Here is a 26,421-nt window from a genome sequence, read left to right as displayed (position 1 = left end):
CCCTAGTGTGGGTGCTGCCATGCCAGGGGTGGGGCATGTCTGGTAGAGTGGTGTCTGAAGCCAGCTGCACCCCATCCCTGGGTCCTGAAGCTCCCACCTCTGAGCCCACCATCTACAAGCAGGGTAAGCACCCAGCACTTCCCAGACAAACCCCAGTGTAGAGCCCAGGACTGTCTGCCCATCCCTGGGAGGGAAGAGTGGCTCGTATGTCTCCTTACCACCTCCTGTGTTCCTACCTGTCCCCTGCCCTCCCCTTGCCACCTCAACCTCGTGTGCACATGCATGTGTGATGCCATGCCTCCCCACTCGCTTTCTGCCCTGCGTCATCTTGTGGTGGGCCATGCTGCACACATTGGGGAGCACTGACTCTAGTGAGTTAGGCAGCCAAGAAACAAGGGGGCCTGGCAGTGACTCATGTTCTGGGGACAATGAAAAAGGGTGGTCCAGGAAGGCTTCCCCAAGAATGCACCCAGGAGCCAGCATGGGATATGCTGGGCAGTGGCCAGGTCCAATGTCCTGGGGGAGCAGAGGCTGCTGTGTGACAGCCTGGCTCCATTGGGGATGGAAGTTCTGGCAATAGAAGCCCTGGGGCCCTCTGGGCCCCACCCCACTCAGATGACCAGCCCATCTTGGAGATGGCTTGGTCCTTGGAGCTGTCAGTGCCAGAGGGCCCCCATAGGGTTAAGGTACCCAAGTCTGAGCCCATGGGAAGCACCCCAGAAGCTACAGCTGATGCTCCCAGCTCTGCTTGTCTGCTCAGGGTTTGGCGTGGCTGAACCTTAATTGGGGAAGGGGAGAGAGGGAAATTGGGCTGTGAGGTCTCAACTCACATAAGGGGACTCAGCTAGGGAGACCCTGGCCCTCTCACCTTCCTCACTTCTCCTCTTTTTTTCACCTGTTCTCCCCTGCTTCTAATAAATTGTAACTAAGCCAGGCCTGCAGACCTTCTGTTGACCTCCTCACTGGGGGCCGGCCTGCTGTCCGCCCATTGTCTTGGCACTTCTTGTGCTCAGGCTGTGCCCTGCAAGCAGATCCTCGTCACAGGGCATAGAGGAAGCACCTTAAGGCCTTGGGGCCTTGGCACAGGCCAGAGGAACCATGCGGGGCTTGGGCTTCTGCACATCTCCTGGGCTATAAAGGGAGGCCCCAGAGAGCTGGACACAGAAGGTGCCCACAGCAAGGCCTCAAACGAGCCCTCCTGGGGAGTTGAGCTGCATCCTAGAGAAAAACTCCCTGAAATTTACATTCTAGACAAATTAGTCTGAAAGAAAACAGACACTGGAAAAAGACTGAGGAGGAGAGAAAACCAAATCTAGAAAGGAAGAAAGAGCAGACCAAAAAGCCGGGGCTGTCGTAAGTGTCTTTTTTGTTCCGTTTGTCATCCAGGCATTTTTCCATGAGCTGCCGTTTCCCCAGAGTCACTCTCCTATGTCTCTGTCCACCACACACTGGGTCTTGCAGCCTGGTCCCACCTGCTATCCCATTTGGTGTCAGTCGGCTTCCCATCTGCAGCTGTCATCAGCATTTGGCTTGACAGACCCCCATTGTTCCCACTGCCCCTCTCCCTTGATTTCTCTTCCCTATGCAGCCCCCGTACCTCCCCCACGTCCCAGAGCGAAACCCCATTCTCTGCCCCATCTCTGGAGCCATGTGGCTACCCACCATGGCCTGTGTACAGACAGGGTCTCCCCTGTCTTGCCTCCCCTCCTGCCTGATGAATGACCCTCTCTAGGTCTCACCGGAAGCGGAGCCAGCCCAAGAAGCCCAAGCCTGAAGACCCCAAGACCACTGGGGAGGGTGTGGCTGGGGCAGGCCTCCTGGAGGAGGCGGGGGGCTGTGCGAAGGGAGAGACTGGGCCAGAGGCTGATCCTGAGGAGGATGAGGAGGAGTCACAGCCAACATCACATCTCCGGGAGGCCGAGGGCACAGAAGGTCAGTCCCAGTGGGGGAAGGCCTGACACCTGTCTGGCCCTAGTTGGTGTCTACTAAAAAGAGCCAGCACCTCCTGCAGTAGTGTTCCTGCTGTGTAAGGATTCTGGTGTCACTTTCTTGCCAGTATGGGGGTTAATAGACATTATGGGGTAACTTCCATAACAAATGCCTCTGCCCCCGGAATTGAGGAGAGAAATCCTCCTGCTTCCTGTAGCCCAAATGCTGGAATGTCCTGCAGTGGGGACGTCCCCTTTGAGCAAAGCCCTTTGGACTCCCCCTGTTCTAGGACCTCCAAGACAGAGGGCACAGCCATTGGTGGAAGTGTGATGCAGGAGTCCCTCAGAGGGTGGGGACCTCAGAAATGTGCCCTTTAATCCATGAGTGTTGGGAATGTACCCTGGACCCATGTTACACAGTATTCCTTTTTCTTTTCTGTGACTGGGTTTCATTTTCCTAATTTATAGCTTTAGCTCAGTGGTTCTCAACCTTCCTAATGCTGCGAAGCTTTAATACAGTCCAAAGGGGTCACAACCCACAGGTTGAGAACCGCTGCTTTAGCTTCTCATATGTCTGGATGCATGGCAGCTCCCAGGTGGAAACAAGCCCTTCATGGGAGGGCACATGAGGCATGTGGGCTGCCTCTGGCCATGGGCTGTATATCACTAGAGTCTCCTGCTGGATCTTCAGTTTCCTTCTGTGTGGACCCTCTGTGACCTTGTCTGCCTGTGACAAGGTCACAACTCTGACAGAGCTCAGGGGAGACAGGCACACACCCCACCTGCCCCTCATACGCGAGGAGTGGGGAGTGTCTGCGTTCCTCTGTGGGAAGAGTGGCAGTCCCCAGGGAAACTCTCACAGAGGCCTAGGAGGGGAGAGGGAGTCGTGTGGGTGATTTGTTGCCAACATGCCACTCATTTGGTGGGAAGTCTGGACCCTATTTGTTCAGCATGATTCAGAAGGGTCAGCCAGCACGAACAGCAAGGCAGGGAAAGAAAAGGCATCATAGGAAAGGGAAGGAAGACACAGGTGCTATGGCATTATTTGCATGTGGACATGATTATCTGCATAGGAACACAGATGACTCCGTAGACAGAGCCCCAGAGTGACAGGGATTGAGCACAGCTGGTGGAGACTGTGCTTGATACACAGGAGCCAAATCTTGCTTCTCATACCCAGGCCACTCACAGAAGACATAATCTTCAAAAAGATGACATTTGTAATAATCACAACCAAAAAGCAATGTACCTTGGAATAAATCTGACCAAAAAAAATAAGGCCCTTTGGAGAAAATTGGAGACTTCTGATAAGAAAGAATTACTAAATAAAGACAGCGATATACCAGGTGTTAGGAGAACTCCCCAACGTGCAGATAGTTTCCTCTCATATCATCTGCAGGTTCGGTGCAGCCCTGTGTAGGGTCCAGCAGGTGGAGGCTATTGATGATGAGGCCAAACAAATGCTTTACATGCAGATGGAGAAAGGCCCAGGAATAGAGGGTTGCAGAAAACCTGGGACTTGTCCTGCCAGACATGGAGACTGGCCAGCAAGCTTATAGGACCTAAGCAAAGATGGACAGATCAAGGATCCCTAGTGCAAGGGATACTTAGTGAGTGATGGGGAGAACTGTCCCTCTTACCCTGCACACCCACATAAGTTCCTTGTGGCCACTATAATAAATGATCACATTTAAACAACACATTACATCTGACATGGGCCTCACCAGGCTAACATCAAGGTGTGGCAGGGCTGGTACCTGCTAGGGTCTTCAGGGGGAGAACTGGTCTCCCACCTTTTCTAGCGTCTAGGGGCCACCTATATCCCTTGGCACCTTCCTCCCCTTCAGAGCCAACAGCACAGCATCTTCCAGTCTCTCTGCCTCTGAGCTTCCTGATTCCTCGTGTGAGGACATTAGGCTCCCTGGGTCATCCAGGATGACCTCCCATCTCAGTGTTCTTAAGTCAGTGCCACCTGCAGAACTGTGAGGTGATATCCACAGGCCCCAGAACTGCCACATGGCCTAAGTAAGAATTGATATTATAAAAACAGATTTTTAAAGTGTGAAACACAAAGTAGTAAAACTTTTTATAATCTTAGGCTACAGTAATTTTTCATTAAAAAGCATAAACCAGAAAGATAAAGATTGACACATTTGATTAGTCTAAAATAACTGGTGATTATCACGAAGTGCACGTTTAAGAAAGTGAAAAGAGGGCGGTGCCTATGGCTCAGTGAGTAGGGCGCTGGCCCCATATGCCAAGGGTGGCAGGTTCAAACCCGGCCCCTGCCAAACTGCAACAAAAAAATAGCCGGGCGTTGTGGCGGGTGCCTGTAGTCCCAGCTGCTTGGGAGGCTGAGGCAAGAGAATCACGTAAGCCCAAGAGCTGGAGGTTGCTGTGAGCTGTGTGACACCACGGCACTCTACCGAGGGCGGTACAGTGAGACTCTGTCTCTACAAAAAAAAAAAAAAGAAAGTGAAAAGAAAAGCTGACAGATGGGAATGATATTTGTGTCCCATCACTAGCCAAGGGCAAATAAAGGATTCCTTAGGATCAGTGCGATGCTCAACCCAGCAAAAAAACGGCCCAGGGGAAGAAACAGCACAGACTGACAGACTCCAGCACTCTGGGAAATGTACGTGAAAATGCTGTTGAGACCCCAGAGATGAAAGCGTCCACCCTGGCCAAGCAGTGACCAATGCCCACATCAGGGTCAGCCCTGTCCACTGCCACCTGAGACCTGAGTTAGTCCAGGTATAGCTTTGGAGACCAGTTTGGCCTCATCTTGCAAAGCGGAACATTTGCAATACATTCAAAGTTTTCCTCTGGGTCTTGTGCCCTGGAGCAAGGACTATTCAGTACCAGAGTGGGGACAGGCACATAGATGCCTGCTGATGGAAAAGGGACAAGAAACTGGCACCTACTGATGCCCTCCTTTCCTCCAGGAAGGACAAGGCTTTACACCCCAGGGATTCTCAGATGTAATGTTGCAGGTTGTAGGAGCACAGAGTTTCATTTGTGTGAAGTCCCTCAGACTGGGAGGTTTAAACCATAGAAACACATTCCCTCTCAGTTCTGGAGGATGGAAATTCAAGATCATGTGTAGGCAGGGCTGGCCCTCTTTAAGGGCTGTGGGGAGAACCTGTCCCAGGCTTCTGTCCTTGGCTCCTAGTTGGCATCTTCCTGTTCTCATGGCTTTCCCACGTGGGTGTCTGTGCCCAGATGTACCCCTTTCATGAGCACATTGTGAGTTGTACTAGATCAAGGTCCACCTTAATGACCTCATCTTAACTTATCCCTGCAATGATGCTATTTCCAAAGAAAGTTGCATTCTGAGTCCTGGGGGTTAGGACTGCATTACATGAGTTGCGGGATGACTCACCCATGGCAGGGTCTCTGCATTCAGCAGAGCGACACCAGCTAGCTACTCACTGGTCTGCCTGTGGAGGTTGGGGGGATGTAACTGTCCTCAGGACTCTGATCCTTTAGGCCCCATGTCTGCACTGCACGCACTGTGGGACCTATGAAATGCTCAACAGCACATGCTTGCTCCTGCAGGCAGGCCAGGTGGGCCGAGTGCAGGTTGTGTTGGGTAAATAAGAGTTCTAGAGGTGGGCACCTGTTGTGTGGGCCCTGTGTCTTATAAGCAAGTGTTTGTGTTTGGCAGCGTGGGGCCCAGAAGAGGTCAGTAGGGGAGTGAGTGGAGAGGAAGTGCAAACCAAAGTCCTCCTTTCTACCACAGTACACAGGTGCAGAGCAGCACTAGCTACTCACCATCCTCTTTAAAGACTTACAAGGTTATTCAGTTCCACCTGAGGATACCTGGGTCCATACTCCCCGAGAGATGGTCACAGGACCTTGAGGCTGAGCCTTAGGCATGTCACTCTGAGGTCTGGGGCTTCCATTGGCTTCTGAAGGGAATACCCCCCTGCAGAAGAAGAACTAGAGACCAGCTCAGAGGTTTAGGGGCCACTCGGAGGCTCTGCTCTTGAGAGGAGCCACTCCGGAATCTCTGCCCAGCTCTTGTCCCTATTTGTCCTGGCACTGGCCTCACAGCTGCTGAACAAGGGCTATGCATGGATGGGGCTTTATAGTGAGAGGTGAATTGTGATACTGTGTCCCAACCCAGACCCCATTAAGCATCACATTGTCTCTAATTTAGCATGGAAAGAGATACCCTGTTTCCCCAAAAATAAGACAGTGTCTTACTTTAAGGTGTGCTCCCAAAGATGCGCTAGGTCTTATTTTCAGGGGACGTCTTATCTTTCCTGTAAGTAGGTCTTATTTTCGTGGAAACAGGGTAGGTTCCTTTCCCTCCATTTTTCCTTGTTTTCCCAGCTTGGACAGTGTTAGCAGATTTGCTCTGGACCTTCCAGTTTTAGCACTGAAAGTTCCATAGCCCCGGATGGTGGGACCTGGTAATCAGCCACTGTCACCACTTGTGTGTATGCTAGAGACACAAGGCCTCTGATCTTAGCCAGGGTTCCATCCTCTGGAAAAAGTGGATCAGGACCCAGGGTCTGCAGGGTGGGGTGTGATAGGCTGATTTTCCTTGAGGGCAGGGTCCAAAGTGCAGCATCCCACTTTACCCTCAGCCCTCCAAGGAGTCACCATCTGTGTGAGCTTTCTGTGGTCACTGTAACAAACCACCACAACCTAATGGCATAAAGCAACATGTGTGTCTTACAGCTCTAGAGGACAGAAGTTTGGCATGGGCCTTACTCAGCTAGAATCAAGGTGCGATAGGGCTGGTCCCTCCTGGGGACTTTAGGGGAGAACATGTCTCCCACCTTTTCCAGTGTCTAGAAGCTGCCGCATCCCTCAGTTTGGGATCCCTTTGTCTACCTTCAGAGCTAGCGGCACAACATCTTCCAATCTCTCTCTGCCTCTGACCCTCCTGGATCCTCATGTGAGGACCTTGTGAGGACACTGGGACCCCTGGATCATCCAAGATGATCTTCCATCTCAAGCTCTTAACCTCATCTCCTGAGTGGAGTCTCTTTGCCATGTGAGGTGCCATGTCCATGTATCCATTAGAGTTAGGACCTAGAAATCTTTGAGGGCCATAATTCAGCCAACCACACTCCCCATCTCAGTTTTATATTTTATTTACTGCACACTGGTCATGGCCTCGAATTAAAATGCCACTAAGGACACACCTACCTGGCCCTTCACCTGTTGCCTGTCAGGAAATCCCCCCAGATTTACCCAGGGGTTCCCAGGCAGAAGGCCCCCAGGCCCATCTAGCACTCCTGTTCCCTCAAGTGACCTCTGGTTTGTGGTTCTTTCTTCAAAGTTTTGCTTTTGAAAAATTCTTTAAGTTCTGTATATGTTAATGGTAGAAATATACAAAATTCAGATATGTGGAAAGAAAACAAATGTTGCTTCTTCTTGGCACCCACCCTGGGGAATGATGGCATTTAGTGCAGCCTGTCCAGACAGGAGCCTTGAAATACAGAGAAGCCCCCTCCCAGGGGACTCTTGATAACTTCCTCATTGTGGTCCCAGAGGCATGTTAAGCTTATCATTGTATTGATCTTCGCAGGCCTGCAGGGTGGGTGCTGCTGACCAAGAAAGGGCACGCTGAGCTTGTCATCATGTAGGTCCTTGCAGGCCTGCAGGGGTGGACAGTGCTGACCAGAAACACAGGCTGTGGGGTGATTGTCTCCTGCCACCTGGCGAAGTGACCCTATAGTGGTCCAAATTTCCCAAGTCCCATATTTTATGCCCACCCTGTGTCTAAGGGAGGTTCTGCCTACTGGGGGCTTCCAGGGTAACAGTTGACTACCAGCTGATCCCAAGTAGCTCCTAGGCCTCGTGGGTGACTTGGCTCCGTCCTTGACTGCTATCTCTTCTCCCCACAGAGGATGGGAGGGGCAAGCTGCGGCCACCAGCCAAGGCCAAGAGTGACCGGAAGAAGAAGAGCTATGGCCCACTGCCTCTGCAGCTGCCACCCCCTCCTGTCCCCATCCCTGCTGAGGAGGCACTGAGGCCACTGCCCCCACTGGATCCCCCAGTGCTGGGCTCTGCGGTCATAGAAGAGAGCCACCCACCAGCACTCCTCAATGTTGTGCCCCCTGAGGTGCCCAGTGAAGAGCTCGAAGCCAAGCTGCGGCCTATCATTCCCATGCTGTATGTGGTGCCACGGCCCACTAAGGTGGCAGTTGACCAAGACCATGTGTCCTGCCAGCAGGCTTTTGAGCACTTTGCCCAGAAGGGTCTGACCTGGAAGGAACAGGCCTCCCCCATGGAGCTGACAGGGCCAGAGGAGAGTGGAGCGGGCAGCGGGGCTGGTCGACCTGAGACCAAGGCCCGGACTGGAGAGATGCAGGTGGGGAAGAAGGCACAGGCAGGGTAGGGTGGGGAGGGGTGCAGCTGATGGGGGAGGGGTGCTGGCCAGGTGGGCCCAGCCAGGAAGAGGTCCTTCCTGGGCCTGCTCATCCAAAATGGAGCCTGCAGCTCTTCTCACAGGGCTGGTGACAGTTTAGAAAACAGTATGGTCACTGTCGTCCCTTGCCTGGGCCTATCCATCACCCCTGACGTAGAAAGCTTAGGCACCACTGAGCTGCTTGTGTGGCTGCTGAGCAGACTCTGCTCGGGTTCTGGATGTAGTGACGTCACAGGTGGCTGTTGTCTTCGTTTCAGGCGCCATCTACCTTTTCCAAACTAAAGGTGGAGATTAAGAAGAGCCGACGCCACCCCCTGGGCAGGCCACCCACTCGCTCCCCACTGTCGGTGGTCAAGCAGGAGGCCTCAAGTGATGAGGGTGAGCAGGGCTCCCAGGACCTGACTCTAGGGCCTCCCCAGCTCTTGTCAGTCTGAGCAGCCCCCATAGCTCCTTCACAGCCCACCCCCAGGGCCTCTGAAGGTCTCCCCAATCTGCTTCCTAGTCTGGGATGCAGCCAGTAAGGGGCAGGCTGCAGAATGCCTGGAGCCCAGGCCCATGGGTGCAACTTACCCTTCTGTGACTTGAGGACTATGGGTCTTCTGTGGGAGAAGCCACAGAGCAAAAGCCTGTAATTTGTGTAGCCTGCTGCTAAGCAACCTGCACACTGTGTGTGTAGGCAGACCTGGAGGTAGGGGCTGTGGGCATCCTGGCTATGGGCATGGCTGGTGTTGCCTGTGCTCCCTGTGCAGGCTCTGAGTAGACCCTTTTTCTACCAGAAGCCCCTCCCAGGTCTAGCTGAGTGCTTCCTGGCAGCTCTAGACCTTGCATTCCCCTTGCCAAGCCCTCAGTACATGAGAGGGCCTCAGCCTTCCCTGGCCATGGGACCTGCTTGGATGCTGCACTGCTGTGGTCTTCTAGAACATACAAAGCATGACTCTGTACAGGTGGCACACTGGCCAATGTGAGCAACGAGCAGAGATGCTGGCCACCCCCTTCAGGTGGAAGTTGTAGAAATGGGGTCAGAGCTATGCAGGGCCTGAGAGCTTGAAAGTAGGGCTAGCCAATAGCTCTCCCCATTTCCAACCTCATTTCCAATAGAAATGACATGCTCATTGATAAAAAGCTCCTTCTGTTGTGTGACAGAAGGAAAACCTTTTTTATATGGGTCTCCCCAGGCAGATGGTCACTCCAGCAGGTGGTTACCCTGGGCAGAGACACTCCTGCTCTGACCTTTTGGCCAGGCTGCCTGTGGCGGGTCGTTCATAGGGGGCGCATGCTCCTGGTGGAAGCCACTTCCCAGGGCTGACCACAGATAGTGGGGCCTTGGGGAGACTGGAATAAAAGGCTGTGACCAGGCTGGCTCAGGAGGGGAGGAGATGGAGGCTCTTCTGTTTAACACTCAGCTGATACTCCTATCCTGTGTGCAGAAATCCTACTAAGCCAACTTTTCATCTATCGCTTCAGCCTCTCACTAAGAAGCATGTAGAATTTTAAAATTGTCTGGACAGCTTCTTCATTCTGAATCTTAATTTGCAGGGTCAAGAGAGGAGAGTGCTAACAGTGCCTGATAACAGGGCTGGAGCTCCCGTGTGGCGGGATCTGGCAGCCTGCCTCTGGGGGGCTTCTACCCAATAGCTTGGTCTCCTTCCCCCGGGGACTCCACCACTCTCTGACCCCTGATGTGTCTTTTCAGTGAGGCCAGAGCCTTTGCGCAGCCCCCAGACCCAGTGTGCATCCTGGGCTCTTCGGTGATGAAAGGAAGCCAGTGGCTCTATCCTTACCCCCAGGTGTCCTGGGGTTGCTTGGAGTCTGCCTTGGACTCAGCTGGCTGGACCACCCGGCCTGGGTTCTTGGGCCAGAAGTCTTGGCCTGAAGCTTCCTGAGTCAGGTTGTGCTGACCTCCTTGAGATGAGGAACCAGGCCTAGCAGACAAAGCTCCCTATCTAGCTATGCTAAGGCTTGGGCTGAAGGAACGATCACCCCACTTCTTGTGGATAGCACCCCTGTTTTGTGTCCACATGGATAGAGGACATGGGGAGATTGGGGAACAGTGACTGGTAATGTAGGCCATCTGAGTCTAGCTAGGGACCGTGACAGGCCAGCTGGAAGAGACTACTGTGGCTTCTTGTAGGCAATGTCCACCAGCAGGTTGAGACCTGCATGGCTACCTCCCTTGTGTGTGCCTCTGGGCAACTCACTGCCTTCCTGGAGCTCAGGGAGTCTGCTGAGCTTACATGCTCCCTGGCAGGCTGACCTGAGCCCCAGTGGTGAGAAAGGAGGCCATGGTCCCAATGTTTCATTGGTGGCTGCCAACCTGTGCATAGACCTCAGAGCAGGCACAGACCAGCGGGGCAGTCTGGCCATGGAATTCTAGCTGGTCCTTCACTAGGAAGGCCCTGGGCGAATGGGCAGCTCCAAATGTGTGGGGAGGAATAAATGCCCAGGGTGGAGGCTCAGCGGTGGCACTGGGGAGACCCTAGGGAGCAAGGCAGATGTGACCCTGCCTGTTTACGGAAACAGGAACATCATGGTGGCAGCCAGGGTGGGTGCTGTAAAGAGCCCCCTGGGTGATTCTTGGATGTTCTTCCTGTGCTTAAGCTTCTCCCCTCCCCTCTCCCTTCCCTTCACCCATCTAATTTTAGAAGTGTTCCCTTTTTCTGGAGAGGAGGATGTGAGTGACCCCGAGGCCTTGAGGTCTCTGCTGTCCCTGCAGTGGAAGAACAAGGCAGCCAGCTTCCAGGCTGAGAGGAAGTTCAATGCAACAGCAGCCCTGACGGAGCCCTACTGCGCCATCTGTACCCTCTTCTACCCCTACAGCCAGGTGGCTGCTGCGGGCCCTGGGCATGGGGACCCCATGGGGAGGCCCTGCAGGAGCTGCCACTTCACCTGCAAAGAACCCCAAATGGGGTCAGTGGAAGGGTGGGGAGTCTGTTTGCTGCAGGAACTACAGATGGCTTAGGTGCTGGGCTCTTGCCATGCACCTCAAGAGGGGGCTTCTGTCCTGCACCCTGGTGTTCTGGGGGCCCCGGTGGGGGCTGCAGAGAGCCCAGTCCCCTCATTGTATTAGGATGTCTGTGCCATGAGCAATGAGGGTGGTTGGTGCAAGGGTGGAGGGCTAGGTTGATGACGTCAGAGGGCACCATGGCCTGGGGGGCAGAGCACCTGGGAGTGGCCTAGAGGGTGCAGTACAGTCCCTGTGTGCTGTTGGCCAAGTGGGGCACTTTTGTCCACAGTCCTGTGTCTGGCACCTTTCTATCTTCTGAGGGCTGGGGACCTGGTTTCCAGCCACCCAGCCCTGCCGGGTTTGGTTTTCCTTTGAGTTCTCCCTTCCCCTAGTCTTCTATGTCCCCAGGGCAAGACCACGCCCGCTTTTTCTGTGTCCCTAGCTTCTTGCCCCAGCTGGGTGTTTTTATAGGCATCAGCTGTGCTGTGTCTGATCTGGAGGATAGTAGATGAGGGTTCCCAGGGCCCTGCCTTTGAGAGCTGCCCACAGTTCCCCTCTCTGAGTGGGATTTTGTGTTCTGCTCATTGACACAAGTGAGACATGGTATCTGGGCAGCTTTCCAGGTGCTTTCTGCCTTTTGTGCAGCTGGAGAGGCTGCTTGGGAGGTAGAGGGGTCTTAGCCCCACTGAGCAGGTTGAGAGTCGTGACTAATTTATTCATGCCCCACTGGCAAACCCACAGTACCAATAGGTCCTAAAGGCCAGTGTGGGTGCAGTGTCTAAATGTGATCCTTGTGAAGGGTCTTCAGCAGGGCCAAGCCAGGCCAGGACTGTGTTTAAGGACTCCTAGGACTTCCCAGAGGGCTGGGAAAGGCACCCAGCCTGGTTTGACAGTGTCAGGTGTGCCCACCACTGAGGCCACCCTGGAGCCCAGGGGCACACCACACGCAGGTCTCTACTGTCTGCCCCTGCCACCCGCTCCTGGGCTGGGCTCCTCACTGAGGCCACCCGCTTCCTGCAGTCTCTCCAGACTGAGAAGGAGATGCTCCAGCCCTTGCTTGGGGAGGGCTTGTCAGCTGCTCCACCTTCCAAAAGTGGCCAGAAGACCCGGCCCCTGATCCCTGAGATGTGCTTCACCTCTGGCGGTGAGAACACAGAGCCACTGCCTGCTAACTCCTACATTGGCGAGGATGGGACCAGCCCACTGATTGCATGTGCCACCTGCTGCCTGCAGGTTCACGCCAGTGAGTGTCTTATCCCTCAGGGGCCCAGTAGGCTGTGGGCACTCTGAGGGGTGCTGGGAGGGACCTGTGCCCTAGGAGTTGGGTGGCTGGCCAGCTCCTTACCTTGGGTGACTGCTAGGGCTGTCACAGGACCCCAGGGCAGGACTCCCACTGGCCTTCTTGTCCTTCCCGTAACAAGGCTGATGGGCTTGAGTCTCACCATCTAGGGCAGGGTGGCCCTGCTCTTGGGCCAGGCTCGCTCACAGAGGACAGCCCAGTGCTCTGGGCTACTGCAGGTCCCTAGGTGCCAGAGAGGACCATACAGTCCAGGGCCCTGACCTCTAATGAGGCCTCTGCTGGAGGAAAACATCATGCCCTGGGGCACTTTTCTCACCCTAACCTGTCCCTTAGATGGGGTACTCACCTTATGTAAGGCCCAAGAGGACCAGAAACTTGCTTCCTCTCCTCAGACTGTGTTCTCTGGAATCTCTCTTTGCCTTCGGTAGAGGCAGATGTCTCGGCCCTTGGCCCTGGTTGAGGCTAGCCTGTCCCGGCTGGCCCTTCTGGACAGTTCTACAGAGTCCCAGCCTCACCACCCCTTCCCCTAGACTGGGAGGCAGCAGGAAGAGACCAAGAGCTGGTCAGAGCCCAGGTTTTGGGCCAGGGTTGGTTGGAATTGATGGCCAAAGTGAGACTCCTCAGTGGTCAGGTTTTCTGATTTATCTCTGCTCTCCACCACCACCCTTCCCGAGCCTGAGAACTTAGCCTGGGCACAGAAAAGAAAATGGGTATCAGCCCCTTCCTTGGGCGTGAAGGTGAGAGCGAATGTGAGGCTAGACTCCAAGGCAGGGAGAAGCTTTCTGGAGACATTTAATTTTCTGTGCTGCAGCCAAGGGAGCCAGTCATAGATCTCTGTCTGGCCCCTCCCTGCAGGGGGCTGCCAGGGAGGACACTTTGTCTCCTGGTCAGGAGCCTGTCTGCTCTGCCTTCCTGGTTTGAGACTGGAGGCTCCAGATAGCGAGCCTTCACCAGGACTGCCTTCCATGGAGCTGGGTAGCAAACCTGGGTGAGGCTTTATCTGGGATGTAACTCTGCCTCTGACCTGGTCCTAGGGCCTCCCCTTTTTTGAAATCTGGGACCATATTCAAAGCCTGGGTAAGAAGAGCCACTATTAGGGGGCAGGCCCTGGATAAGCAAGGGTGGGAAGTGTTACCAGCCAGGCATAGCAGACCCAGCAGGGGCCCCTCACTTTCTTGCATCCTTGACATCCAAGACACTTCCAGGCCTTTCTCTGGCTATGTGCAGTGGCCTGGATTGGGGCAAGGTCGTCGGTGAAAGCAGTCACCTAAACTCCAGGAGGCCCTTCTCCTATATGTGTGGCCTTATCTGAGCCTCAGGAGCCCCCACTGTCCTACAGGTTGCTACGGCATCCGCCCGGAGCTGGTCATGGAAGGCTGGACGTGTTCCCGGTGTTCGGCCGGTGCCTGGACTGCGGTAACTTAATCCCTGTGGCAGGGGAGTGCCCTCGGAGGCTGAGTGACCCTTCCCGTGGGGACTGTGCCTATGGCCTGCTCCCCCAACAACTCCACCTGTCACTGTGGTGGCTGCTAGGGTGAAATGTCAGGACGTGGGTGGGTTGATGGGTGAATCAGGCCCCTTACCTGCATTGTTTGGTCCTACAGGAGTGCTGCCTGTGCAACCTACGGGGCGGAGCACTGCAGATGACCACTGAGAGGAGGTGGGTGGCATGGCAGGTTAGGGAGCCCAACTCCCTGGGCAGCCCCTGGCTTTGGTGTCTTGTCCCCACTCTGCCCCTCTCCTGTGAAGCTGCCAGTATTGCAGATAGGGGATGGGGTGTGAAAAGGAGCAGATGAGAGTCCAGACCTACCCTTGAGGTCTCTTAAGTCCTGACAGGGCTTATAACTTCATCCTGTCCTCCTCCTGTGACGAGCCATGGGAAGTGCACTGGTGACCCCCAACCCCCCCCCCCAGGTGGATCCACGTGATCTGTGCCATTGCTGTCCCTGAGGCCCGGTTCCTGAATGTGATTGAACGCCACCCTGTAGACATCAGCGCCATCCCCGAGCAGCGGTGGAAACTGGTAAGTCCTGGAGATCCAGTCTGACTCTGCTGTTGCCCACAGATCAGCCAGCCCGGCACCTCCTTCTGGTCTGAAACAGCCTCCTCCAAGCTCTGTGTTCCCACGTGGACTTGGGTAGCTGTGAGGAAGCCACCTCCACTGCTGTAGTTGAGCCTGCATTTTATTTTTTTAATCATTTCCTTAGGCTCAAGGTACAAAGGTCAAAAGTAGGTCCCCAACCAGGTGTAGCTTCCTGGTTGGTGTGTGTCTACTCAGGGTAAGGCTCTGCAGAGTTGAGCCTTGTGCTTTTAAGGCTGCAAAGATTGCTTGGGCTGTGGGCTCCATTCCTTTCTTATTACAAGGCTGACCTCTCTTACTTTTTTTTTTAATATTAGGTTATGAAGTATGAAATGTCTGATTTCCTTAAGTACTTACTCTGACATTTCACTTTGACACTTATTTTTATTGTGAGGATACATTTTCATTCTTTCAAATGCATGTTCTGGCTTGTAATTATTATTCAAATCTTTTATGAAGAAAGTTTTGCAAAACCATACATACATCAAAAATTGGTGCTGTTTTCAAATATGAGGTCTATTGTGGAATCAGTGCAGCACAGACAGCTTAAAACATAAATGAAGTATTTGGAAAGGATGTGGCTAAAGAACGCACAGTACTTTGATAGTTTGAGAAGTTCCCTTCTGGTGATTTTAATCTTGAAAATTAGCCACGTGGGCGCCCTTAGACCAAGGTGGATAATGATGAGTGGAAAGCTGTTGTGGAAGTGAATCTGTCTCAACCTACATGTGAATTAGCAGCAAGGTTTGATGTTACTATTCCAACCATATTCAACCATTTGAAACAAATCAGCAAGGTAAAGAAGCTGAGTAACTGGGTTCAACGTGAATTATGCAAGCATCAGAAGAAAAATCATGCTGAAGCTTGTTTTTCTTTGCTTTCATGACATAAAGGTGAACCATTTCTATACTGTATTGTTACATGTGATGAAAAATGGATTCTTTTTTTCAATCAAAAGCATTTGGCACAATGGTTGAATAAAGTTGGAAGTAATGTATTTTTGGTGTTGCTTCAATTGCCCGGGGGTCGTCCTCATAAAATACTCGCCCAGGCTGATTTCTTCAAGTGTTTTCCCTGCACTTTCTTCTAGTATTTTTATAATTTCATGTCTTAAGTTTAAATCTTTAATCCAGTGAGAATCTATCTTAGTTAATGGTGAAAGGTGTGGGTCCAGTTTCAGTCTTCTATATGTCGCCCACCTAGCACCATTTGTTAAATAGGGAATCTTTTTCCCCACTGAATGTTTTTAACTGGCTTATGGAAGATCAAATAACAGTAAGTAGCTGGGTTCATCTCTTGGTTCTGTATTCTGTTCCATACATCTACTTCTCTGTTTTTGTGCCAGTACCATGTAGTTTTGATCACTATCGATTTATAATATAATCTGAGGTCTGGTAGCGTGATTCCTCCTGCTTTGTTTTTATTTCTGAGTAATGTTCTCTGAACTTTTTGCTGACAGCTATCCAGACAGGAGCGAGGTGACATGTCACTGTGGTTTTGATTTGCATTTGCCTGGCATTAGTGACCCCGAGCATCTCTTACATTCCTGCTGGCTGGCTGTGTGTCTCCTTTGGAGAAAGGTCTACTTGTGTCCTTGGTCCATTTTAACCTGGTTACTTGGTTTTTTGCTGTTGAGAAGAAGGAGTTCATCACTGGCTTCTCTAGGCGTACATCGAGGTGCCCCCCCCCCTTTGAGGAACATAGCTATCCTTGGACATGGGGTTGCCTCGGGAGTCCCTCTTGTAGCATACTGCTCTTGCTGATGACAATTATCCCTTGGAGTGGTCAGAGCAGAAACTGATTCCCTGGCCAGCCAGCTGTGTGACTCTGGATAGATTCCTTGACTTCTCTGTGCCTCTGCCTTCTTCACTGTGAATCATGGTGCTAGCAGCCTCCCCCCCCCACAAGAGGGCCACAGCATTAGCTGAGCCAACTCTATGTGCTAGCAGCTGTTAGCTGCTTGTCATCACTCCATCCCCTCAGTGCGGCCCCCTGCATGACTTCTGAGCAGTACCAGTGAGGGAGATGTCCCTGCCCAACCTGTTCTGCTACTGAGGAACTGGGACCTGCAGGGACAGTGGTCCACACCCAGGCTCTAGCTCTAGGCACTGTTCTCCATAACCCTTGGCTCCCTGAGGCCTTTTCATACCTGCCTGAAAACCACATTGGGCCAGCCCATGACTCGGTTTCCTTTTAGCCCTTAGGACCTTGTCCAGCCAAAAACTGAGGAGAACCTGGCACAGGCAGAGGGCTCAGGACTTGTTGGAATGCATCCCAATCACTTGCCTGTCCTTCATCCCTGGAGCCTCCATACTGTCTCCTGGGCACCAGGGCTCTGCCCTCAGCTGGGCACAGCATTCTGGCAGTTTTTTCTGCTGTTTATTTTCCTGACCACCTGTGATAGTTCTGTGATAGTGGGTATTGACACTAAAGGCTCAACACAGGCCACAGCAGGAGGCAGATGCATTGGGCTCTGGGGTTGGTGCCAGCTGGGAGCCCTCAAGGACAGGACTGATGCCCTCTACGAATCCCAGCTTCTCGTGCACTGATGCAGCCTGGCATGTTGGGACACTGCACTCAGGGCCCACAGGTGCAGGGCCACCTACACAGGGCCCAGCAGACAGCCTAGGAGCCCACCTGGAAGGGGAGGCCCAGACCATAAAGTACAGTAGCTCACACCAGTCCTGCCTGGCTCTGATGATCAGGGGGCTGGCAGTCTAAGGGCAGTTCTTCTGGGCGCCAGTGACTCAGCCCATGAGCACAGGCGTGAAAGGCTTCATCATTCAGGTGGAGTGATGGCATGGTGCAGGCGCTGCGATAAATCCTCCCTCCCGGATGCTTTATGGATCATCTGACATTTCCAGCATGCAGCCTCTTCATTACCAGTGCTTGTAACGATGAATTAAAAATCCTTTTACACAAGGCTTGCTTGTACTGCTTAATGGAGCCTTGCAAGGAAGCAGCGGTTAACCTCCGCCTGCCCAGCCACCAACCCTCTTCCAGGCCATGGGCATCCATCCATCAGCCTGACTCCTGATGGGGGTCCTGGTGAATGGGGGCTGGTTCCAGCTCCTACAGGCTAAGCCCAGACCAGTGCTCAGGAGGTCTCCCTCACCAGGCTGGGATAGCTGCTGGCAGCTGGTTAGACACACCAGAGGCTTCCAGGAGGAGTAGGAGGTCTGAGAGGGGCTCAGGATGGGGGTAGTCAGCACCAGGGACCAGGCAGATTGAACCCACTTTATCTGCTCTCCAGCTTGTTTTAAGGTTTGGGGGCACAGAGAAAGAGTGAAGGGTACTCTCTGCCCCCTCAGGTGTTGGGGGAGTGTTTGCCAAAGGAGGTTAGTGGACAGCCCCCAGGCACAAGAATGCAGGTTGGGGACAATGGTGGGCATCTGCTTCCTCCAGTCCTGGACCCCTTCCAGGCCCCCCATGGACCAACAGACCCTCATCTTCAGCATGCACGGTGTACCTGCGAGGCTCTTTGGACCAAGGCCTAGGGAGGGAGGTGACTTGCCTGAGGGAGTCAAGCATTCTGAACACCTGCCCTGAGGCCACAAGTGTGGCATGTTGTTGGGGACCTCACCTGTAGGAGGTGGTGGCTTTCGGTGACTTTGGCCTTGGGTCCATGCTGTAGCCCCATAGCAATTCTAAAGGGGCCTGGTGCACATTCTTCAGGATGAGGAAGCTTAGGTAACTTAGATAATGAGTGGACACAGGCAGCTGTGCACCAGGGTTTCTCCTAGGCCTGTGCTGTGTGGCTGGGCTGTCCAGGAATCCCAGACGCCTGTAGGTGACATGTTCAAGGCAGCTCGGCCGCCTGCTGGGGTCATGCTAGGGCCTTTGCTCCAGGAGCCCTCCAGGGAGTGAAGCTGCTGCTCTGGCAGGGCAGAGGCGCGGGCCTGGAGGGTTAACACCATGTGGGTCATATTGTGTATCAGCACTTGTCCCTGCCGGCAGAGAATTGGATATTGACAGTTTAATAATGAGATCTCATTGCCATCGATCAGTGCTCGCAGCTGCACTGCTGCGGGCAGTCCCTTTGCTCATCTGGATTTTGAACATGGTTTATAGAGCGATAAGGACCCTGATTATTAAATGCTCAGAGTGACAGATATGGAGACACTGACAGATATGGAGTGACTTGCAGCCCTGGCCTCCTGGGAAAAGATCACACTCAGCTGCCCCCCCCCCCCGCCATCCCATGAAGGAGGCTGTTCTGCATTACCTCTTACCAAAAACTGAGATAAAACACTTCACTGTAACCATTCTCAAGTGTACCACTCAGTAGTTTTTGGTATATTCACAGAGTTGGGTAGAACCTCTTGTGCAGTTGTAGAACATTCCATCACCCCAAAAAGCAACCCCATCTCCCATCAGCAGCCACTCCCTACCCCCTCCCTCAGCCCCTAGGCATCCACTCCTATCCCTGAGGGTCGTCCTGCTCTGGCTTCCCTGCTCAGCAGGGTGTGGGGGTGTGCTATGGTCCTCCAGTCCTGGGGCTGGACACAGTCCTGGGGGCTAGCAGACTTCCCACCCATGCTGCCCGTATCCTCGCAGAAGTGCGTGTACTGTCGGAAGCGGATGAAGAGGGTGTCGGGCGCCTGCATCCAGTGCTCCTATGAACGCTGCTCCACTTCCTTCCACGTCACCTGTGCTCACGCAGCCGGCGTGCTCATGGAGCCCGACGACTGGCCCTATGTGGTCTCCATCACTTGCCTCAAGCACAAGGCGGGCGGCCACCCCGTGAGTGTCCCTGAGTGCCACCCCACCTCTCTTCCAGTCCCCTTCTCCCTTTGCTGACTCCTCCTCCCTCCTGCCCAGGTCCAGCTCCTGAGGGCCGTGTGCCTGGGCCAAGTAGTTATCACCAAGAACCGCAATGGGCTGTACTACCGCTGCCGCGTCATCGGCACCACTGCGCAGACCTTCTATGAAGTGAACTTTGACGATGGATCCTATAGCGACAACCTGTACCCAGAGAGCATCACCGTGAGCTGGGGCGGGGCTGGGTGAAGCTTGTGGGTGGGGGCAGGGAGGAGGGTGTCTACAACAAGGAAGCCAGGACCTGGCCTCATCCTTTCAGTCTGTTGCATGGTCACCTAATCCACAGGCATCAGGCTGGCGGTGCCACTCTGGTTCTATAGGGATGAGGCAGAAACGACTGTTGGTTCGACTTAGGCCTACATTGAAGTGGTACCTCCAGCTCACTTAGAATTTTGGGCAGAGGACTTGGCTGGTGGGCACAGGAGAGGGTCTGAGATCCAGGTGAGCTGCTAGGTGCCTAAGAGAGTAGACTGCACTTACCATCTGCCCTCTGTCCACAGAGCAGGGATTGTGTCCGTCTTGGGCCCCCTGCTGAGGGTGAGTCAGTGGAGCTACGGTGGACAGACGGCAACATCTACAAGGCCAAGTTCATCTCCTCTATGACCAGCCACATCTGCCAGGTAAGGGGGCCCTCACTGCCCCCATAGAGCCCACCCACCCACCCTGGTTTTCGGGGTACAGCTCAGCCACCTATGCCTGGGACTGACATGAGCCATGCCCAGTGAGACTCAGGCCTGGCCAGCCCTGACTCCTAGCCTAATTCCAAAGCACAGGGCTTATTAGTTCTCAGGGCTGAGAGGGACTTCTTTTCTGCTGTTCCCCTCTGAGGGATGTCTTCCCATTTTTTTTTTTTTTTGTTTGTTTGTTTGTTTGTTTTTGCATGGTGGAATATGCCCCAGGCCTGGACAGCTCTGCCTAGTGGTGGGGAGGAGGTGTGAAGGCACCATCCTGCCTCGCCATCCTACTGAAGCTTCCTTCCCATGTGTACAGGCTGGGATGTAGTGCTCACAAAGAATCTTGAAGCAGGATGGGTGGTTGAGTGAGCGACAGTCAAGTCCTGCTAGGTGTGGGTAACATCCGTGTCCCTGATCTTTACTGTTAGGCAATATCTACCTGACAGGTGCCATAACCCTGAGTGTCGGGGCACTCCCCCTTCCCGCTGCACATTCCCACTGTGGGAGGATGGGACACCATCGCAGACCTAGTTTGGGGTCCGTGGTGACCAGGTAGCCCTTTGGCATTTCCCCTTTCCCCCATGGATGGCTCCCTGCCCAACCAGAAGTCTTCTGCAGGAAGCAGTTAATGTAGACAGTAGTCTCTGGGACTGTGGGTGAAGAAGATGCTATCTGCCTGGAGCCTGTCCTCCTGAGAGCAGACTGGGACTGGACGCTGGACATGGGAGGTTCAGCCAGGATGTCTGAAAGGGGGTGGAAGGTTGTTTGAGAAATCAGGCCATACACATGCCAATGTGCCTCCCTCCAAAAAGAAAACTGTGACGATGATAAAAAAAAGACATGAAAAATTAAACTAATAAATTCATAGCTGTGCTTGAAAACAACAGGGAAACTCATGTTGGATTTTGGCTACACATCCCAAAAAGGAGCCCAAAGAAGCAGACCTGGCCTGGCTGGTAAACAGGAAGCTGTGACCACTCAGACGTTCTCAGGATAATTGTCAAGTCACCAGACACCCAGGCAAGGGCAGCGACAGGGAGGAAGCAGAACTAACAGGCCTCAGCAGTGAGGTCCTATCACACCTGCAGAGTGTGGGGGCAGGGCGGTGATGGTCCTGTACTGGCTAGAGCTTGGAAATCAGCGCAGGTGGTTCAGAAGGAAAGCAGGCTACGGGTTTGGGAAAGAGAAATATAGCTGCCACTATGGAGCGCCTGCCTACCCCAGAGACAGCCATGGGACAGCTGGGCAGGTCTGGTCCAGGTGGTATAAGACCTGCCTCACTTGCTGGCCCCGCAGACCTTGCTCACTGGGACTTCAGGAACCCGACCTTCTGGAACATTTGGAGCATGTTTCCTCTTAGACATGACACGCCAAGATGGCTTTGAAATGTACTGCGTGGATATTACCACATGGGGACCGAGGCCAAGGTGTACGGGCCTCTGTGTGACTTCTCACAGCTACAGGGAAAGCTGCAGCTTTCTCAAAAACTTAAAAACAGATTCTGCCTTAAAGATCTGCCTGTGGAGACTCACAAAGTTCAGGTTCTAGGAGCCCTCCAGAGAGGGAACTATACAACTCTCCTATCAGTCTATGTATCCCAAGTTATTTGAGCACAAGATGTTTCCCTGAGAGCCCATGTGGTTCAGGCAAGATGGTGAGCTGTGTTCTTCCTCCCAAGAATCTAGAGCGGATCTCCCCAGTCCTTCTGACCTAAAAACCTGAGCTAGTTTCATTTGAGTTTCTGGAACTCGCTTTTTCCTCCCAAGGAGCTTGTATCATGGTGTGCAGCAAGGCCACGCCAGGGCTGGAGGAGCTGTGTGCTGGGAGCTGCTGCCTACAGCTGAGCTAAGATCCTGGCAACCCTGGGGGTGGGTCTGAGCATTCAGACTCAGGGCCCCTGCCTGATTCTCCTCACTGCAGAGGGGCAGGGAAGGAATCAACTTTACAAACAAGACAGAAAGGGCGGGCAGGGGCTGGCATGTGGCTCCTCTGCACAGCCGGAGAAGTCATTGCTGTCCTCCAGGACACATCTAGGAGAACAGTTAGCATCTGCATATCCAAGTTAGGGACTGAGGCCAGGCCTCCTGCTGCCTGCACTGGGCCAGGAGTGGTACCCACAGCAGTTGCTCTTTCTCCAACGTCCACCTCTTGTCTCTGTCTCACCAGTCCTTGGAGAATCACAGTGACCAGTGGGCTTGGGCCAAGGGCTACCTTGAGTCAGAGTCTGTGCTTTCTTGGCGGTGGGGCTGGGCAGGCTTCTGTGTGCCCGAGCTTTTTAAATGACACTCATCCCCATTGACATTCTTAGTGTTTATTTGAGGTTTTCAAATTTTCTTTTTTTTTTTTAAATGAAATCATGGCTGTGTACTAAATTTTCTTTTTTAGAGACAGGATCTCTCTTTGTCACCCAGGCTGGAGTGCAGTGGTGTAATCACAGCTCACTACAGCCTATAACTCCTGGGCTCAAGTGATCCTTCTGCTTCAGCCTCCTAAACTGCTGGGACTACAGATGTGTTTGAGTTTTTAAATATGGAAAGCAAGTTCTCTGTAACTGGAGCCTTCTGCTCCTCAGAGGAGAATGGCCACTGGGGCCAGGGAGTAACTGCAGTACCCTTCCTAGGCAAAGGGACATGTGCCTGTTGCTTTTATGAAACAGGCCTCAGTGCACACAGGCTCCTTCAGGAGACAGTGGTGTTGTGTTACTAAAAGAGCCCCAAGGGCACCTCTGCATGCCAAGCAGGGTCCTGCTCCTTTTAGGAAGAAGTGGAGAGCCCAAGCCCCCCAGGGAGAGGAGCATAGGGGGTGGACAGGCCCAATGTGTCTGCCTCTCTGACTGAAGGCAGGCTGTGACCAAGCCATTATGAGGGGCCCATGCATGAGTCAGGAGTCCTGTCCTCAGCCTTCTAGTTGGGGGCCTCCTGAACTTGGGCCTCTGCATTGTCCTGGCCTGACCGTGTTCATCTCCAGAGCTAGTTAGGATGCCACTTCCCCGAGCCAATCTGCCCACCCAGCTGTCTCTGTCCTCTTGCCCCAGGGCTGTGTCTGTCAGCCTCTAGAACCTGAGCTTGGGGGTGGCAGGGGGGTGGGGGAGGGAGGGCGCTATCTCTGCCTAGAAGCTGTGGGAGCCTGTCCTGCCTCAGCTGCCCTGCATCTACTTCTGAGGGCCCCTTCGCCTGCTCCCTGAGGGTTGTGTGTAGATGTGGGTAGGGTGAGCTTCAGCCTGCAGCAGGGCCCTCCCAGTGCACATGGCCTCTGTCAAACAGAGGTGGCCTGCATGGGCCACATGTCCACCTGAAGGTGTCAGGACCTGAAAACACTGTGCCTGTTCCTTCTGCAGGTGGAGTTTGAAGATGGGTCCCAGCTGACAGTGAAGCGTGGGGACCTCTTCACACTGGAGGAGGAGCTCCCCAAGAGGGTACGATCAAGGCTGGTGAGTGTCTGTTTCAGTCATGGGCACTGCCCCCAGGATATGTTGGCCACCCTCCTCCTTGGCCTCTGCCCCCTGGTGACACTTGCAGGGCTCAGCCTGTTCCCCTGCCTCTGCATAGCTTGGTGCTGCCCTGGGCCTGCTTTGTGGAGTGGGCGTGGGGGAGCCCAATGCCTTCCCTCATCCCACAGCAAGATCCCCCTGATATACCGCCAAACCTGGGGGCATGGCCCAGGTTTCTGAACACAAATAAAATCTCAGCACCCAGGTTGACAATTAAAAAAAAAAAAAAAAACTTTTCCTAAACTCGTCTCTCATTAAATGGGAAGAGTGAGGCCTGGAGGCAGAGAGGTTGTGGAGAGCAGGTGGCCATGGCTGAGATGAATGAGCCTAGAGGTGGTTATGCTCACCACAGCCCAGAAGCAGGCAGGAACAGCCAGCCAGCCAGACTGTCTAGCCTCCTGGGGGGCAGAGGCGAGGCAGAGGTACGAGCCCCTTGCTCTCAGGATCAGGGATGCATGTGGAGATAGGAGGCCACACAGCAGCTGTCCCCAGTGATCAGTGGTCTGTATCCAGTTAACTTATTTTGAATGTCACTTGCAGGGGGGCAGTGACCAGGGCCCAACAGATCCCCGCCACACTAACCAGGCCCTCTCTGCTGTCCTACAGTCGCTGAGCACAGGGGCCCTGCAGGAGCACACCTTCTCTGGGGAGGAAGCAAAGGCTGCCAAGCGCCCGCGTGTGGGCATTCCACTCAACACCGCCACCGAGGACCCGGGGCGGAACACGGACTACTTGGCCTTCATGGAGAACCTCCTGCAAGTGCAGGGTCGGCCCAGAGCCCCCTTCTAGGACAGTCAGCTGCTTGGGAGACCCCCAGCCCCGCCAGGCAGACCAGGTGTGCCCCTGGCATTTGTTGGCTGTGACGTCCTGTCCTTACCTCCTCATCAGGTGCCCCTCTGGGGCCATGGAAGCGAGCAGGATGCCGACACGCGGCCCCGGACTCAGGGAGCAGGGCCAGGCAGGCTCAGGGGCTGGCCAGGGCACGTACCCCACTCAACTACTCAGAATTTTAAACCATGTAAGCTCTCTTCTTGAAAAGGTGCTACCGCATTGCCTACTGAGCAGCCTTTGAGATTGTGACTTCTGTACATAAATCACCTTTGTGAGGTTCTTTCTATAAATACATATTGTTTTAAAAAAATGCAAGAAAAAAGGAAAACAAAGAAAAGGAAAAAAAATCCCCAAAGTTGTTTTCTAGATTTGTGGCTTTAAAAACAAAACAAGACAAAACATGTTCTTTTTCTCAGAACCAAGATTTGCTGAGAGATCAAAGCATCTCATCGTTTATTTTCTTTATCGTTTTGTTGTTGTTTTAAAATATTATTTGTCTATAGAGCAGGCAGGGAAGGAAGTATGTGGTGGGCAAATACCTTTGCAGCTCAAGGTGACTCCGCAGCTGTCATGAGACCAGCAGTGGTCCAGGAGGGTGGGCAGGTGAATGGCCCCATCACTCATGGTCTCACCAGCACCCCTGAGAGGAGCTGGGGCTCCCTGTGATGGCCACCTTTTTTTTGCCCCTTTGCAAAGTAAACACCCTCCCCTCCGGGCTGCCCTGTTGCAGGTGCTCAAGGGCCCTCTTTCCAGAGCAGGTTCAGGGTGAGGGAGTGGCTTCCTGGCTATCAGGTGTGACTCTGAGCCAGTCAGGGGGACATGACCTGAGTCAGGCCCTTGGGGTAGCCCAGGGCCATCCATTTCCATGCTGGGCCAGTCCTTAGGTCCATCCATCTGCCCTCTGCTCTGATCATTCTCTGTAGAGGGAGGGCTTCTGGGACCGCAAGGGGCTTGGTGCTTGTCCTTTTCACCATCTTGTATCTGGGAGAGAGAGTGGGAGCGCTGCTGCCTTCAGCTCGCTGGGCTGTGGGTTGACCCGATGAGACAGAAAATGCATCCTTTGCAGCCCAGGCTTGGGAAGCACCTTTTCCTGTGCTCTGTGCCCCTCTGCAGAGCTGCTTTACCCTAGCAGTCTCCTGCCCCAGAGGGGCTCAGGGGATAATTTGGTTGTATTGAAAAAGTTTCTTTAAAGAGTATTGTAAAGGTTGTCAGGCCAGAGAGAACTATTTCAGGAAATGGAGAGAATTCCTTTCCTTGGTGGGGGAGGGGCAGGTAGCCCCTGAGAGGGTAGGGTAGGGGAGTGTGGGGGGCATGGCCAAAATGTGGGGGTGTCCCTCTGCATGCAGCAGCCCCGTCTGCGTGGCACTGCCACTGTATTCATATGTAGTTTGGAAATTCTATTTATATTGTCAAGAAGTGGGCAGGTGCCTCTGCAGCTCCAGGGTCCCCTGGGGGTCTCTCTGGGTTGCACCCCTCCCAGATGTGGGTTCCGAGTTGACCTGTGCAGACAAGCCACGAACAGCAAGCAGGAGCCGTGCATTTTCCCCACAAAGATTTATCTGTGTCTTACTATGTGCAAAAACAAAACAAAACAACTCACCCATCCTGATTTTTTTCCCTATCCGAGATTAAGGATGCGCTGTATTTTTTGCCTAATTTCCCCGCCTCTAGGTTCATAATGAATTAAAGGCTCACGAGCACTGCGAAGTCCCACTCTTGTCGTTGGAAGCGTCTTTATTTATGATCTAGTGCTGGAGTATGGGAAGGGAGGAGGACCCTGGGGCAGAACCATGCCTGGCATCTTGGAGGCACAGGGAGGAGCGGAAGACAGGGAGAAGTGGAAGCGGGACTATGGAGGGCTGTGGGCAGAGGAAGGTTAGGTCTGACACAGGTGTTTGCAGGTGGTGGCTGCTTTGGGGAGGACAGACGATGGGAGTGAGAGTGGGGAGCTGGGGATCAGGGCGG

General features: G+C 53.6%; 1 protein-coding gene across 3 annotated transcripts in view; it reads left to right on the top strand.

Annotated features, from left to right (window-relative positions):
• The window catches only part of KDM4B (lysine demethylase 4B), a 143,250-nt gene extending 118,492 nt beyond the window's left edge, over positions 1-24,758 (top strand). Inside the window, exons 11-24 of one of the 3 annotated variants that reach the window (XM_053579248.1) lie at positions 1,252-1,353; positions 1,733-1,932; positions 7,793-8,259; positions 8,574-8,694; positions 10,959-11,137; positions 12,281-12,503; positions 13,900-13,976; positions 14,165-14,220; positions 14,475-14,583; positions 19,198-19,383; positions 19,462-19,626; positions 19,962-20,081; positions 23,473-23,565; positions 24,232-24,758. In XM_053579248.1, the coding sequence (XP_053435223.1) occupies positions 1,252-1,353; positions 1,733-1,932; positions 7,793-8,259; positions 8,574-8,694; positions 10,959-11,137; positions 12,281-12,503; positions 13,900-13,976; positions 14,165-14,220; positions 14,475-14,583; positions 19,198-19,383; positions 19,462-19,626; positions 19,962-20,081; positions 23,473-23,565; positions 24,232-24,414 (2,281 nt within the window). In that variant the 3' untranslated portion in view covers positions 24,415-24,758. Of the gene's footprint in view, positions 1-1,251; positions 1,354-1,732; positions 1,933-7,792; positions 8,260-8,573; positions 8,695-10,958; positions 11,138-12,280; positions 12,504-13,899; positions 13,977-14,164; positions 14,221-14,474; positions 14,584-19,197; positions 19,384-19,461; positions 19,627-19,961; positions 20,082-21,022; positions 21,156-23,472; positions 23,566-24,231 lie in introns of those variants that run through there. The other 2 variants (XM_053579262.1, XM_053579252.1) reach the window with 2 other exon arrangements.
• Positions 24,759-26,421: the final 1,663 nt, after the last annotated feature.

The sequence above is a fragment of the Nycticebus coucang genome, chromosome 2, assembly GCF_027406575.1.
Source record: "Nycticebus coucang isolate mNycCou1 chromosome 2, mNycCou1.pri, whole genome shotgun sequence".
In the NCBI taxonomy this organism is placed as follows: domain Eukaryota; kingdom Metazoa; phylum Chordata; class Mammalia; order Primates; family Lorisidae; genus Nycticebus; species Nycticebus coucang.
The sequence above is the reverse complement of the archived record's forward strand: the minus strand, read 5'-3'. Positions and strand labels throughout refer to the sequence as shown.